The 16,174-nt window shown below is 32.1% G+C and overlaps 1 protein-coding gene and 1 pseudogene across 1 annotated transcript; one reads left to right on the forward strand and one right to left on the reverse strand.

The window, feature by feature from the left end:
- Positions 1 to 4,132: 4,132 nt before the first annotated feature.
- LOC149888008 (uncharacterized) lies at positions 4,133 to 6,336 on the forward strand. Its single transcript, XM_090089317.1, has 2 exons — positions 4,133 to 4,585; positions 4,727 to 6,336. The coding sequence occupies exons 1-2, from the start codon at positions 4,228 to 4,230 to the stop codon at positions 6,316 to 6,318; spliced, it is 1,950 nt and encodes a 649-aa protein (XP_089945443.1). The 5' UTR covers positions 4,133 to 4,227; the 3' UTR covers positions 6,319 to 6,336.
- A 6,852-nt stretch (positions 6,337 to 13,188) lies between these two features.
- LOC149888009 (uncharacterized) lies at positions 13,189 to 15,373 on the reverse strand (annotated as a pseudogene).
- Between the last annotated feature and the right edge of the window lie 801 nt (positions 15,374 to 16,174).

Here is a 16,174-nt window from a genome sequence, read left to right on the forward strand (position 1 = left end):
GAAACAACCAATTTTATCATTGGTTTCAAATAGACAGTTTAAGTTTATCATGGCAGCATGAATGAGTAATTACTAAGTTAATTACTCATTCATGCTGCTATGACAAACAGCATTTTAGGTTAATCCCAGAAAAAATTACAGTGGTTTTACTTTATAATTATCTTAAAGAGAGGGTATACCAACGAAAAAGATTGTTTTAATAAACTTTGCACGAAATGTACAACTGCTTTAAGGAGAAAAACCCGGTGGTAAAAACTAGTTTTCCGAAGTTTTGAGATCCAAATGGTGGAATAATCATAAAGTATTTATTCCGTTTGTAAATATATTCATCATCAGAATACAATATTGCTGCTAAGTGTTAAGTTAAATGGGATGTTCCGTACAAGGACTTGATTGCAAAGACTTGACTGAATAAAGATTGCATGGTTAATCGTTGCATAAACTATTTAAATCAGAGATTTTAAAAACCTACGTTAATGAAGAGCTTAATAAATTTGAAGCAGACGAAGAGCTGCTATTTAATCAGTAGGAAAATTATAATAGATCTAAAATAGTAACACAAGGTTAACCTTCCGATAAATAAAGAAGACTTTTGGTAAAAAGAATTGGCAATTTAACAGCTCACATATTGCCAATTCCCAATTTTAGATTACTTTAAGAATCTGAGTGTATATTTGGCGATTTTTCAAAAGAGCATCCCGCCATCGGAAATTGCGTAAATGCGTAAATTCCGATGTGAGAAATAGTTTATAAAGGTGACTCTGATGTGATGCGATGGTGAGGAATGGTATCACATCGGAGGTGCGATGTAGTCCGAGGCCGATGGGGAGAATTTCACGCACTCTCCGATATGTTTCGAGATTTACGCATTATTGTACGATATTTTACATAGGAGTCACCTTTATAAACTATTTCTCACATCGGAATTTACGCATTTACGCAATTTCCCATGGCGGGATGCTCTAAAAAAAACTACAAATTTTTAGTTCAAGATGAAACACAAAGTTATCACTGGTCTAAAAAAATAGCTCCACTTAACCCCGTTAATAGTTCAAGCCTTACTTTAAGCAATTTAGAGTAAAGCTATATAGGAGAGTCGCCTATCGAGGATCATTATTTAATTTTTTTTTTTTTAAATTTTGCGAACGCAATATCAAATAATAACATTCCTTTACTCTTTGATGCTTCGTTCACAACTTTTAATAGTGCTGATTCTTAGAAGAAGAGGATAATGAGCAGCTTTCCGCAAAATTGTGTTATAATCTAAAATGGTTTAACTAATAATGAAATACTATTGCATGAAAAATTGTCGTTTTTGCTGGTTTAATAAAATTTTTGCAGAAACTTTTTTCGTGTAACAGTTCATATATTCTCAATGTCTCATTTCTACAAAAGATAAAATCTGCAGAAAAATAATTTTTTTTTAACGTAACCTTTCACTTACGCAACTTTATTACGTAACTTTATCTTGTGGTTCGTTTTAACTTCCGTTCCGCAAAGCAAAAAAAAAAAAAAAAAATGGCCGTAATAATAAGTGGAAATAATAAGGAGGTTTTAATATGTGAAGAAAAACCAATGTATTGAATGGATTTTCACAATTTCTAGATTTTTTAGTAGGGTTTTTTTATAACAATCTAATATTCAAAGTATAAATAGAAAATAATATTCGGAATGTAGAAATTTACCAATATTAAAATCATGGATTTTTCACTGTTTTAAGCTGAAAAAGAGTATATATACATTTTTTTCTTTGTATTTCTTGTGTAAAACTGCTTTATTAATGATGTATTAACTAAAACAGGAAGAGTTTTTTAATATTTTGCAAGAACCACTAACTTACGGCAATTCCACTTAGTATCAAGATAGTTTTCCTAATAATAATAATAATAATAATAATAATGATGATGATGATAATAATAACAATAATGATAATAATAATAACAATAATAATAATAATAACAATAATAATAATAATAATAATAGTAATAATAATAATAATAATAATAATAATAATAATAATAATAATAATAATAATAATAATAATAATAATAATAATAATAATAATAATAATAATAATAATAATAATAATAATAATAATAATAATAATAATAATAAATAAAGATGTTAAACTGTGAAATATAAATTACATCTTTAGAAAGTAAAACCAACTAACCATTTTTATAGATAATTATATTATTATTCCTTTTTGACAATTTTATATTATGATTTTATTATTTAAATATTTAAGCCAAAATTATTAACTGTCACATTATTGTTTGTGTTTTAGGTAGCTCTGATCAACTCATCCAAACAGTTAGTCCAGATCAATTCAATGAAATATTTACTTTAGATCAACTCATTGATAGGCCTACAGTTAGCTCTGATCAACTTGTCCAAACAGTTAGCTAAGACTCTGATCAACTAGTTGAAACGGTTAGTTCGGATCAACTTGTCCAAGTGCTTTTAAAGGTTAATGCGACTAATAGTTTATATGATTTAACAACAGGCTTATCTTATGTTGTTGTCAGTAGCTCTAATCAAATCCTCCATGTGGCTAGCTTGGATAATCAAGTAGAAAAACAAATTGAAGTGCCTTCGACTGGTACAAATCAACATATAATCGCTAGTTCCAATGAACTCAACTTGCCTAATTCTGATAGTGATACGGATGGCTATGGGTTTGACAATAATGATCATCAAATTGGGAATACTTTTAATTTCTCTTCACCAATCTTGGACCAACATGTGCATGTTCCTGATCTTGAAAAAGACAAACAAGGGAGAAAAAGAAAAAGAGAACCTGAAAAATGGATACGGAGTATTAGGCAAAAGGCACGCAATAATGGTTTGTTGTATGTTACCAGAAAAGGCAAAACAGTTCCTGCTAAAAATCCCATACCAGTTGATTTTAACAAATGCAGATTTACATGCAACTCTGTAATATCTGAGGAAGATCGAGTCAACAATTGCCAGGAATATTATAGTCTTCAAGATTATAATGTTAAAAAACAGTTTTTGTGCAGTCTTGTTAATGAAGAGCCTATCAATCGACAGCGTTCCAGGTGTGCAGCGCCAGATCCTAAGAAAAAGAAAACAAAAAGTTGTGCATATTATTTATTCTCAAATGATGGTTTAAAGAAAATAGTTTGTCAGGTTTTTTTCTGCAAAACCTTTTCATTTTCTTTCAGATGTGTTGATTTGGCATTAGCGGGAAAAGGTGATTCTGGGGCATTTGTGGGAACTGATAAAAGAAAAGGGGGAGCAGCACACCACAAAATTTCGGAGGACATTGTTAAACACGTCCACAATTATATAAACACTTTTCCAAAAGTTCTCCGACATTACTGTAGAAAAAATTCTAACAAACAGTACTTGTCACCTGACCTGAACATAAAACAAATGTACAGACTTTACAGAGATGACTAATGCGTGCGCCTGAACTTACCACCGGTAAAAGAGCACAAATATAGACAGATCTTTAACAATGATTTCTATCTCAGATGTTTCAAGCCAAAAAAAGATCAGTGCTCTGTTTGCAATGCTTACAGTGATGCAGATGAAGCAAGGAAGTTGACATTGAAAGTTGCATGGGATCAACATAAACAAAGAGAAAAGGAATCAATGGAAGAAAAATACATTGATAAACAACGTGCTCATGATGACAAATCTTTTCTTGCAGTTACCTTTGACCTGGAAGCTGTTTTGGTGACACCGCATGCGGGGGATGCTGAGATATACTACAAAAGAAAGCTGGCTGTGTACAATTTTACATTGTTTGAGACAGCATCACACCAAGGGTACTGCTACTTGTGGGATGAAACCGAAGGTGGAAGAGGCGCCAATGAAATAGGATCTGCTCTTCTAGATTATTTAGGGAATCTTCCTTCTACTGTGAAACACGTTACTACATTTTCAGATACCTGTAGCGGTCAAAACAGGAATCTCTATGTTGCATCAGCAATGCTGTATGCTGTCCAGAACTTAAAAAATATTGAAATTATTGACTTGAAGTTTATGGAATCAGATCATAGTTATCTGGAGGCAGACTCAATGCATGCGACTATTGAGAAAGCATTCCGGCACAAAAAAGTCTACACAACCAGAGAGTGGGAGCTCATAATTGAAGAGCGTTTTTTCAAAAGGGATATAAGTCCATTTTTGCTGAAATCGAGTTTTTTTTACTTTTGGATTCTATAGTGTAAATGGAACAAATCTAACTATAATAACATGGATAGAAAATTATTTATCCACTTTACTTTCAATATTAAAATCACCAAGTTTTTTCAAAAGGGCATAAGTCCCAGCATTAGAAAAAAGTATAGCAAAAACTTAAGTTCACGCTTGCGCAGTAGCAACTTCCGTAACAAATTTTATCTAAAAATGGTATCTAAAATAATAGATTCAGAACTGGAAATATTTTCTTACTCTCTAACCCCTGGACATGGTCGGAAAAGATCGAAAATAAGCAAAACAGGAGAGAAAAAACGCCAGAGATATTCATCTCTTGGAAAATTACCTGTCATAGCTTGTAGGCACAACAACAAAAGATGTAAAGCAGGCAATCTTGGCAACCTGGATATTGTTGGTGAGCTCAGTTGTATTACACTAGCCACTTTTGTTAGTTCAGAATTATTATAGTTAGCTATGAGTTTCAATCTATACTATGAATTTAAAATACAAATAATTCTTTATTATATCAATCTTGACATACCAAAATTTTTTTTAGGTTTTTTCCAGAAGCTGTACAATGAAGAATTAAAAGTTAAACAGGATAATTTTCTTCTGAAGTTTGTTAAATTAACTCAAGTTAAAAGACACAGGCCAAAGAATGAATATTTTTGTTTGAGAAAACATTCAATAAACTACAGTATTGCTGACAGAAGTTGTAAAACAGTTCCAGTTTGTAAAAAAACATTTCTTTCCATAACATGTGTTGGAATAAAAAGATTGCATAATCTTATAAAATATTACTCTAAAAATGGGTGTCTGAGACCTGAAAAACGCGGAGGATTTAGACAAACGATAGGTGATAAAGAAATCACCAATTCAATAGTGAATTTTATAAGTCAATATAAAGGTTGTGTTTCACACTATGGGAGAGGGAAAAGTGTTAGAGTGTACCTTTCACCTGAATTAAATGTTGTAAAGTTATGGAGAAACTGGAAACTTCATAGAAACCAAGAAAATATGGGTATTTCATCACTTTCTAAATTTAAAAACATTTTTTACACAAAGTTTAATGTTGGATTTGGAAACCCAAGAACAGATATCTGTTCTTTTTGTGAAGCACAAAAGAAGTTGATAAGAAAAACATTTGATACAAAGTTAAAGGGAGAAGAGTTTGCTAAATATCGTCTGCACAAATTAAGAGCAAAAAAATTCTACTCTCTTATGAAAGAGAAAAATGAAAATGTCATTAAAGTGTGCTTTGACATGCAACAAAACCAACCATTTCCTAAATTAAGTGTTAGTGAAGTATTTTATGCTCGACAAATTTGGCTCTATAATTTAACATTTGTTCGACATGATCAAATAGTACAAAACAAAGATAACATTTTTATTTATACCTGGTTGGAAACTCAGAGTGGTAGAGGATCTAATGAAGTTTCTTCAGCCCTGGTTCACTATTTGTCTAAGTTGGAAAAAGATTTAATTACAGAAAGAGGAGCTAAAGTGAAATTAGATCTACATTTATTTTCTGATGCTTGTTCATCACAGAACAAAAACTTTGTTGTTTTGTGTTGTTTGAAAAATTTTGTGGAAACGAGTGTTATGTTTAATGCTGTTAAACATTTTTTTCCAATCAGGGGTCATAGTTTTTTACCTCCTGATCAAGTTTTTGGGCGTATAGAAAAAGTGGTACGCAAAAAAGAAACCATTCTTTCTCCTCTGGAATATTACAAAATATTTTCAGAGCATGGAGCAGTGCAAAAACTAGGAGAAGATTGGTTTCTTAAAGATTACCAAAAAATGGCTAAACAGATTCTTAAAAAAAAAAAGCCATTTCCAATGAGAGATCAGAAAATTATAATTTACTCTCAAAAGAAAATCGAAGTGCAAAGTGCATATTCTGCAGAGCCTTGTCTAGTTAGTTCTTTATTAAAAAAAGGACAGTTATTTGCAAAAATGACTGAAGCAATACCAAGACCATTAGAAAACAAAGTCAAAAAGGAAAAGAAAGCAGATGTAAAAAAGTTAATGGCTTTCTTTGAGGTACCATATGATGCAAAGGACTTCTATGCCTGTATTCTTGATGGTATTGAGGGAGTAATGCAGAATGATGTTGATGAGTTTGATGAAAATGAACCGTTTGTTTAAACTTAATAAAATAATTTTACTAAACTTTTGTTTTGTTTTTTTGTATTAAAAAATGTTCTCTATTGTTGTCTTAAAAAGAGATTGTCTAAAAATATGTACTAAAAGAATATAATATTAAATCCATTCAAATAATTTTTTGTCCCAAACATTAAGGGTTCATAGATTAATAACGTCTCTGCTGAAAGGGGTACTAATGACGTCTCTGCTGAAGGGAGTATCAGTAAATTAATTCAGATGGTAATTATTGGTAAAATTTTGAATTAAAACAAAAATGTTTAATTAAACAATTTAATTATATCATAGGCATCTTGAATTCCTTAAAAACTCTTTAACCAATGTTTGATTAACTCAATTTAGTATTTTTATGAAAATAAAAAAACTGATCTGCAGCATGCTTTGAACTGGTATGGCTGAAAACCATCGAAAAACGTTTAAAATATTTTCGCTTTTCAAATCTCCATTAAACATATTTCTGGCATAAAACAAAAGTTTTTTATTTTTTAAACAGCGTACGTATGAATTTTAAATTTTTACAAAAAAAGAAAAATCACAGAGAGGGTCTTACTTATCATGTAACAAGGGATGAGGTGGTAAAAATATTAGGTGTGTTTTAAGAACTTACGTTACAAATTTGTAAGTCCATCCAAATAAACTTAATTCGCAAACAATTTAAAACATAATTTTGTCACAAATACTTATTTTTCTCTAAAAAAATGTGGACTTATGCCCTTTTTGAAAAACTTCTTACATTTTAACCCGTTATAAGTATACTTCAAAAAAAGAAAATTTTAATTGTAAAATTATCTTTATGAAAATCACAATAAACTACCGCTTACAAAAAGAAAAATTTTTATTTGTTGAAAGTTTAAATAGATTATTAATTTTTTTTAGTTTTTTCAAAATATTTAAAATGTGACTTATATCCCTTTTGAAAAAACGGTCTTCAATTGGTTTTGCTAGAAAGCAGAATCCACTCTTTTTTGTCAAAAGAAGGTACCATAATGATGTACATGATCTGAAAGCCTTATCAAGATTCGTCAAAAATCGATCAAAAAATACTCTTAATGAAGCAGTGCAGTGGATGAAAATAAAATGGATGCGATTTGAAAAGAGTCGCCCATACATTATTCAATACAAATGCTCCATAAAAAGTGACTCATTTATGGAACTTAATACTGTAATAGCACGCGGTCGACCAACTTTGCTTGCAAATCTGTCATTGGCGCCTGCCTACAATCGCCGCCTGTCAATCTCGGTGCCAAAAAAGAATGACCTGATATCACTTATAGAATCAGGCATCATCCCTCAGGAACATGCACCCTTCTACCATGATCTGCCAAGCAATTCAAAATGCAGAGACCGCCTTCCACAACCAGATGCCACTGAAGAGACTGATGATGACGTTTAAAAGTTAAAACTAAATTATTTTGTTTAATTAGGGTTAGGGTTACAGTAATCATGAAGTATTGTGCTAAAGCATTCATACATGTTAATGTTATCTGTTCTATGATTATTTCATGATAAATTCAAGATTATCAAATTTATTTCATTTAATTCAATTATATTTTTTTTTATTATATATAATCAGTATTCATAGTTTTCCCTGATCCATGATTATTAAATTTATTACTATGATAATGTAAGGATTATAAAATGTATTTTTATTAAGGATTAAATTACATTGATCAACAATTGTGTTCGAATTATTTTATTGCACAAATAATAAGGCGTAATAAGACTTTTCTTTACTTTTTTATAGAGCACAAATGTTGCATGTCCATTTTTGTTCATCCTCTTAACAAATTTCAACATTTAAAGTCATTTGGAATCAACAACACCACTTAAGATGTTCACTATCCTACATTAGATACATGATAGTATGTAATCATTGATAAAATGCCCCCACATAATACTTTGCTATATTTTACAAATGGTTTTGAAAATTGAAATCCGTTTTTCTCCATATTTTGGTTTTTGGACAAATTACGTTTGTGCTCTATACAGTCGATATGTAATGTCTGTAAACTTGATTTTTTTAATTTCATAAGTCCTTTATATTTTTATGATAAAATCAAAAATAATTTTAAAACTATGGTGGGCAAAACTTATTCACAGTACTGCATATAGTGATAAAATAAAAGCTGTCTTTACCCATATCTGTTATATTACACGGGGCTTGTTTTTACATTATATTTTTACAATTTAATATCCTATCACTTAAAATCTTATCTAAGATATGTTGATGATAGCCATGCTAGATTTTCAAAAATTAAGGAAGCAGAGCAATTCCAACTTATTTTGAATTAACAACACCCTGCAATACAATACTGTAGTTAGTGAAATAATTGCATTGCATGTAAACTATTATTGTGTTGCGTCAGAAGGAACGTTGTGGGTGCGTTATAGATAGTTTGTAATGTTAATTATACCCTCGGGGGTATTTGCAAATGTATATATATTGATTAAAGATATTCACGAAGTTATTAAGAAAGTAACAAAAATAGATTTATTATTACCAGCTATTTCGGCAATGAGTTTCGTGATAAAGTTCGCGGATTTAGTGTCGCAGTACGTTGGTCCGGGTGAATTTTCAGAATGGATACAGAAATCGGAACTGGCAGTAAAACTTTAAAAAGTTGACAAGCTGCATGTGGTGTTCCCCTTATTTCTTTAAGGCAGGGTGTTTGAGATAAAAGAAGACTACAAAGAAGTGAAAAATGCACTGACTACTGCCTTCTCTGCTCCTCCGCTAACAGTATACGAAGAGTTCGTAAGTCGCGGTCTTAAAGAGAACGAGTCCGCTGACCTTTATCTCGCAGAATTAACAAGGCTGAGCAGGCTAATATCATCTGACGTAAGCGAAGAGTGTATAAGGTGCGCATTTATTCTCGGATTACCTTACGAAAACCGCTTCAAACAGCATGCTCAATATCAACAATGTCGCTGTGCTAGATCGCTGAAAAATCAAGAAGTTTGGTAATCTTGCGTGGTAAAGAATCGTGTTTTGCTAATCGCGTAAATCCTGTTGCCATTTTTTCAAGATAGGTTTTTCAAGCACGCGGAAAAAAGACCATAACGAGCAAACGTTGCGGCGAGGATGAACATATTAGTCGAAACTGCAGCAAAGAAATTGAGAGGTGCATTGTGTGTGGAATGGACAATCATCTGGGCCTGCATTGCTATAAAAAGTGTAGGAACTCAAAAAACGTGGAAGGGAAGCTACTTGTTTTTAAGCGAGCGACTTCCTCCAAAATTTAAAACCGCGAACTCTCTGCTTATATGTCAATGAAAGAAAAATAAAAGCATTGTTGGATACTGGATACTCCAAATCAATTATAAGTCAGGATTATGTAAACGCAAAAATTTTCAAAAACGCAACAGAAAAGGTTGTTGTGATGAATGGAAAGTCAATTACAGAAAAACACCAGATTATTGTTGATCTTTCAATAAACGACATCAGCAAACGATTTGGAATGCCTGGTTGCCGACATTATTCCCAATTATCAAATGCTACTTGGTATGGAGGCAATGCGACTACTTGGAGGAGTCCAAGTTGGGAGAGACGGCGAAACCATAAACTTCGATATGGAACAAATAACTATTGGTGCAACTGCAGTCTCTCAAGAAAAAACAAATGAAGTATCCTCGCCTACTATTCAAAAGCTAGTTGGTAAAGACTTTGTAGCAGAATTCAAAAATGGCAGTTGGAGCGTGTCTTGGAAATGGCTGATGGAACCACTAACTTTAAACAACAAAATTCCAAACTATCATACCTCTGAGGATGCTAAAAGTGAGCACGCAATTGAAATAAGTGAATGGATAGAACCAGGATGGCTTAAACCATTTGAACAGTGATGTAATGGCATCATTCCGTTGATGGCAGTAATTCAGAGAAACAAATGAAATGCACATCCGGTGATGAACTACCGGAACCTGAATGAATTTGTATCCAGTCATACTGTAGATGGCGATGTTTGCAGTGCCTAATTTCGCAAGTGGAGAAAGTTGGGAGAAAATCTTGAGATACTCGATTTAAAGAGAGCGTACCTGCAGATTCGTGTCGACGAAGCATCATGGAAATATCAAGTTGTGGAGTATGAAGGGCAGCGTTACTGTCTAACAAGATTGGGTTTTGGTTTAAATATGGCGCCCAAAATAATGACTAAAATCTTAAAAAAGGTATTATCCTTAGACAAAATTGTCGATTTTGGGAAGGATTCATTTATTGATGATATGATTGTCAATAATAACATAGTGTCAAGTTGCAGAGTTCCAGAAACCTTAAAAATATATGGCTTGGATTCTAAACTGCCAGAAAAACTTGTCGATGATCGTGTGCTTGGATTGCGAGTGTACAAACAATGCAACCAAGCCCGTTGGAAACGTGACAACATACCCAAAGTTCCTCAAGGAAAAATGACATGTTGGCAAATCTTTTCTTGTTACGGACAGCTAACCGAACATTTTCCAATAGCAAATTGGTTGCGCCCTTCGTGTAGCTATCTAAAAAGAGTTTTGAGTACTTGTGGATGGAACTCTGCTGTTAAAGAACGTGTTGTCAAATTAGTAAGCAGTTTAAATGAAAGACTTACAAAGGAAGATCCCGTTCATGGGTCATTGAACGTCAAAAACACTTCTGAAGCAATAGTGTGGTGCGATGCAAGCAGTTTAGCTGTTGGCATAGTTTTGGAAGTGGCTGTGGAAATAATAGAAGACTGTTTGTGGCTGAGGAAGCAAGATGATACGGCTCACATTAATCTTGCACAGTTAGAAGCTGTGATAATGGAATCAATATTGTAACAAAATGGGGATTCAAATGTATTACCAAAAAGTGTGACTCGGCTACTATTATCGGCTTGTTGAACTCCTAAATTAACGGTGACTAACCCGTTCGAGTACACGGTCTTGGAGAACCACTTATCCGTCGCCGGTTGTCGTTAATTGAAGACGTTGTGATGGACTGCGGTATAAAATTAAAAATTTTCCTGGTAAAGTTTGCATAAAATAAAGCCGATGCTCTTATGAGGGTACCACAAAATAGCTGCATTCAAACCATTCTGCAATGACAGCAAATGTTGTACGGCCTGATCTGAAGTCGTTTCATAATCTTCATCACTTTGGAGTCAATCGAACCCTTTATTTGATGAAACAGACATATCCGAAGGAGAAAGTTTATAGAAAAGACGTTGAGTCAGTTGTGAAAAGTTGCAAAAGATTGTTTAGATGGGAAATTTAGATGGGAAAAAGGAAATCTTGAAGTTGAAAAGAGCTGATACAGTTTAGCTATTGACAAAACCAACTATAAATCAGAGATTTATTTGTCTATTATTGACTGTGGCAAAGGGAGCAAGTTTGCATATAGGAGAAAGAAACAACAGTGTGTTTCCATTTAGAAGAATAATTCCGAGAAAGAGGACCTCTGTGGCATGTTCTATTTGACAACAGCAAGACTTTTCACTCAAAACTCGTTGGTGAATTATGCGCGGAATGAGGAGTGTCCATCCTCTTTCGTTGCGCTTACAGGCCAGCTGGAAATGGAATTGTTGAATATCATCATCGCACAATCCAGTATATGCAAGCCAGAAGTGGCAAAAATCCGTTAAAATTGGTATATTGGTAAAACGTGACTCCCAGAAAAAATGGCGAAGAAACATCGTCCCCTTCGAAGCTATATTTTCATATGAGTGCAAACCGCTCACAATTTCTGCCAAATATAACGAGGAAGTTCTCCACAACTATACACAAGGGCAAGAAGTATATAAAAAACCACCTGACTTAAAATGTTAGAGCAAATGGAACTGAGGAAGAGTCTCAGATGAAGGACAAGGAGTTTGGTAGAAATCAATGAATTGCCGAAACACATGTCGGACATTTTTAGCAAAAATTAGAGTAATTATCAACCTTGCTCTGACCAATCTAAAAATTGTTTGTTGTCTCCCGAAAGATTTGGTTCTCTTTTTAATCATTTAGTGTAAATTTAAGAGAGAGAGAGAGAAGGAGATATGGAGAGAGAGAGAGAGAAAGTCAGTGGTTATCCTTGATAATTTTACATTATAAAAAATAATGCTTTATTATCATCACCTGTCTTTGTTGACCCTTAGATCAACATAGACAGGTGATGATAATAAAGCAATGTGTGTTGGCAGTTGTTGAGTTTGCAAATTTGTGTCATTTTTACTAAAATAAAAATTGCCAGGTACCAGCTTTAGTTACCTGACAATATTTCAATATTAGCCAAATTCGTTTCAGAGGCCTGGTCTCGAAATTAATTTGATGGAGGAAAAAAAGTAGAGATGGTAACTTTGTTTATAAGAAACTTTAGCAAAACACTACTGCCACTGCTTCTATTATTTCCTTATTTATCATGTCTGAAAATGTAGAAAGTTTTAATAAAGAGCGATGCGTTAAATGGTTAAAAGAAATAGGATAATTTGCAGGAGGAACTTCAGAGGAACTACGAAACAAAATCAAAATGTATTTACGTTACCCAAAGCTAACAAATAAACTGAATGCAAAAGCAAACATATATTATCGTTTTAAATGCAGTCTTGATCGGCTTGAAATACCTATAATTACAGCTAAATGGTCATCAACCGAGATGTTATGCCCTATTGCTAATAAAGATATATTTTACGTACACTGTGACTATAAAAAGTATGGTAGCCGCGGACAACAAGAAAAAGCATTTAGAATGCTACAACGTCTCAAAATAGCTTTTGTTAAAACATTAATATATGAAAATTTTATATACGTTAAAGCAATGATTGAAAAATCATATGACAAAGATTTGAGACCAGCTGTTTTACCTTTTAATGGGTTTAATCCTGAATAAGGGCATTGTGGTTGTCCAGTTGGTCCAAGTGGTTTGCGTTACCACATTTTTGCACTTTTATTGTTTTTGAAACACAATAAAGACACAAAAGTAAAGATTTTGGCCTTATCCTGCATAGAACAGTTACAAAAGTGATACCGTTGATCGAAAAAAAGATCTATTCCAATGGTCCCTTTGAATAAAATTAAACCAAATTTTGCAAAATAGAAAAAAAAAAGATGGCAATACAGTAAAATCACCACCAGATCCAGATCGAACTTATTTTAAAATAAATGTCCCATTAGTTATTGAAAATTTGAAAGAACAGTTAAAAGAAGAAATGCCTGTAGAGGAACATGTTTAATCTATATTAATGAAATCACAATATGGACGCAAGTCATCTGTGGGTTAACACTTATACTATAAATTCACACAAAAAACTCCATTGGCTTTATCAGACCACGTTTATATCAAAACCCCATTATTTGATCAAAATAAAAATCACATTGATAACACTAAAATTAAAATCGTTTGTAAACTCACTAATAATTCAAATGATAACACTTCAGGAAAAAAATTGATTAAAGTAAAAAAAAAAAAAATCTCACTAGTATCTTCTCAAATTATATTGAAATTACTAATGTACGTGGAGTTTTTGATGGCCTAAAAGACAATACACTTTATACTATCATTAGAGAGCAAATTGCTAATGGTTTTGCAGATATTGACATCAGTTACCGTGTGACTCCAAAATCATCAGGTGTTAATTACATAAACTTCTTACAAAACACTAGGGAGTGGCACGAATACAGAAAACATAAAATTACAGCTACTCGATTAACTTTTTTACTGGGGATTTTAGGAAAACCTAAATTTATATTATATTGAGAAGTTATTAAAGATGGGATATCAATACCAGACCTCGGTTATTTAAAAAATATTAAAAGAGGTAGATTATTAGAAAATGCAGCAACTAAAAATTTCAAATTTCTTTCAAAAGCAAAAATTGAAAAATGTGGATACTTTGATAGTTTAATTGACAATAAATATGGTTGCAGTCTCAATGGATAAAGTCCGTCAGGCATTTTATTAGAAGTGAAAACTCGAGCAGCAGGTTGTGTTGGGCCAATAACAACATTTGCAAATTTCCCTCTATATTATGTTCAGTGTCAGCTACAATATAAGTGTACAGGTGCAGAGTTTTGTGTTTTACAATCTTTCCATCCTGAGACCAAGATATCAAAATGTTATTTAGTTGAGCGAAATAGCTTCTTCTTATTAATTATTAAAGAAATAGTAAATGCAATATATGAAAGGAAGAAAATAAAAACTTGGAATCATCTTGAATTTAAGGATCAACTCAGTTTTGGAAAAAATATAATTGGTTATGTACCTGATTTTGTTGTATTAAAACCATTTAGAAAATTTATAAAAAAGTTATCAAAGTTTGTGCCCTTCATAAATTTTAGACATGAAAACAATTTTAACATTTCCACAGTTTAGTTTTTTCACTTGTAATAAGGTTTATTTTAATAAATAAACTATATATACATGAGAAATCAATTAATTATTCTTTCGGACTTATTGGTTCCATCGTTAAAATAAAAATATGGCCTAACATTTGCGATGTAGATGATAAAACATCAATTTAATTTATTGGCCAAACAGTGTTCATGATACCACAGTTACGTATTCTTCCTATAAAACGTTTAACGTAAATGCCTGTTGAGGCAATATCAAAACTTTTAGCAATATCTTGTTCAGAAAATTGACTGCTATCTTTTTGAATTGGTCTATTTAACAAGATGCTTTTCTTGGCACAAAAATCTTGAATTAAAAATCCACAATCACTCATTATTTCGTGTTCTTCTTCAACATATAAAGTAACAATTGATTTTTCAGTAATTTCTGAGTCTGAGATTGATCCTGGGTAAATTTCACTGAATAAAACTCCACCAAGAGGAGAAATGCTAATCAAAGCTTTGCTAGTTTGAATACTTTTTTAATTAGAAAACATCAGAGAATTTAATTCGAAACTTGATGCACTTAGAAATTTGAACTCTGTTGCATCTACTACAAGGTCTGTCAGACCATGTCCTGTTTCAATGAAACTTTTGGGCATTTTTTAAAGCAAAAATCGAGATGCAAGTTTCAAATCTCATTAAATGTAGTAGCTAAAAATATTACCCATTCAATAAAAATTCCTTGCATTGTTGACTTTGACTTATCTATTATATAGGCCATTACCCCTTAATGTAGCCCATGCCTACATATGATTAGAACAGATAATAATTCTCTTGCTTTATCAGTTGTTGTACGGCTCAGTGCATTAACTTCACTTTCTGTATATGGTATTAAATGAGTATAATGAGTAACACATTCTAAAATATTTTGAAATTGTTTTATTGATAAACCATATAAGTATTGAAACATTGTAGGCTGTTCTTTTAAAAACTTAAATTGAAATTGTTTTTGAGAGGATTGTTGAATTTCATTTTCAGACTGTTTATATTGTTTTGGTAAGTAATGCTAGCAGATTTCAGCTTCGACAGTTCAATATTTTTTATATGGAAGGCTTTTTTCAATTGTTTAACTTTTTCCTTTGCTTCTTCAAGTTCAATATTTATGTCATGCATTTGAGCTTCAGTGGAGTTGAGCTTTTTATTCAATACTAATTCAGATAAAGCTTTTTTTTTGTAAATAATTGGAGTTGTAGTATCTCATATTGGAGAGCTACGCAACAAATTTTCAGAAACGCTGTTTTTTTATGTGTGGCTTGTTCAAACATTCTCTTTGCTAATTTATATCAACATATCACTTGGATTTTTGTATGAATCAAAATTTATTTTAGCAAGTGAGTGTTTTTAGCATATTTTTTCAAATTGGTCATCTGGTATAATAATGTCTGGAAAATCGTTAGGATTTTCTCTCTCTTTCTTGCTCCAATGAGCTCCACATATGTGTTTTTTATTTTTCCCAGTTCATACCACTTGTTTTAAACAATTTCATATAGATTTTTTGCACACTTTCTGATCTCGGTTAACG

The sequence above is a fragment of the Hydra viridissima genome, unplaced genomic scaffold, assembly GCF_058129835.1.
Source record: "Hydra viridissima isolate aposymbiotic clone 2 unplaced genomic scaffold, HvirCarnegie_v1 scaffold_5, whole genome shotgun sequence".
Classification (NCBI taxonomy): Eukaryota; Metazoa; Cnidaria; class Hydrozoa; order Anthoathecata; family Hydridae; genus Hydra; species Hydra viridissima.

Excerpts from the sequence above, each read along its gene's own strand:
- LOC149888008 (XM_090089317.1), top strand. The coding sequence starts at position 4,228 with ATGGATAGAAAATTATTTATCCACTTTACTTTCAATATTAAAATCACC. Across the intron at positions 4,586-4,726 it reads TGGCAACCTGGATATTGTTG|GTTTTTTCCAGAAGCTGTAC; the intron begins GTGAGCTCAGTT and ends AATTTTTTTTAG.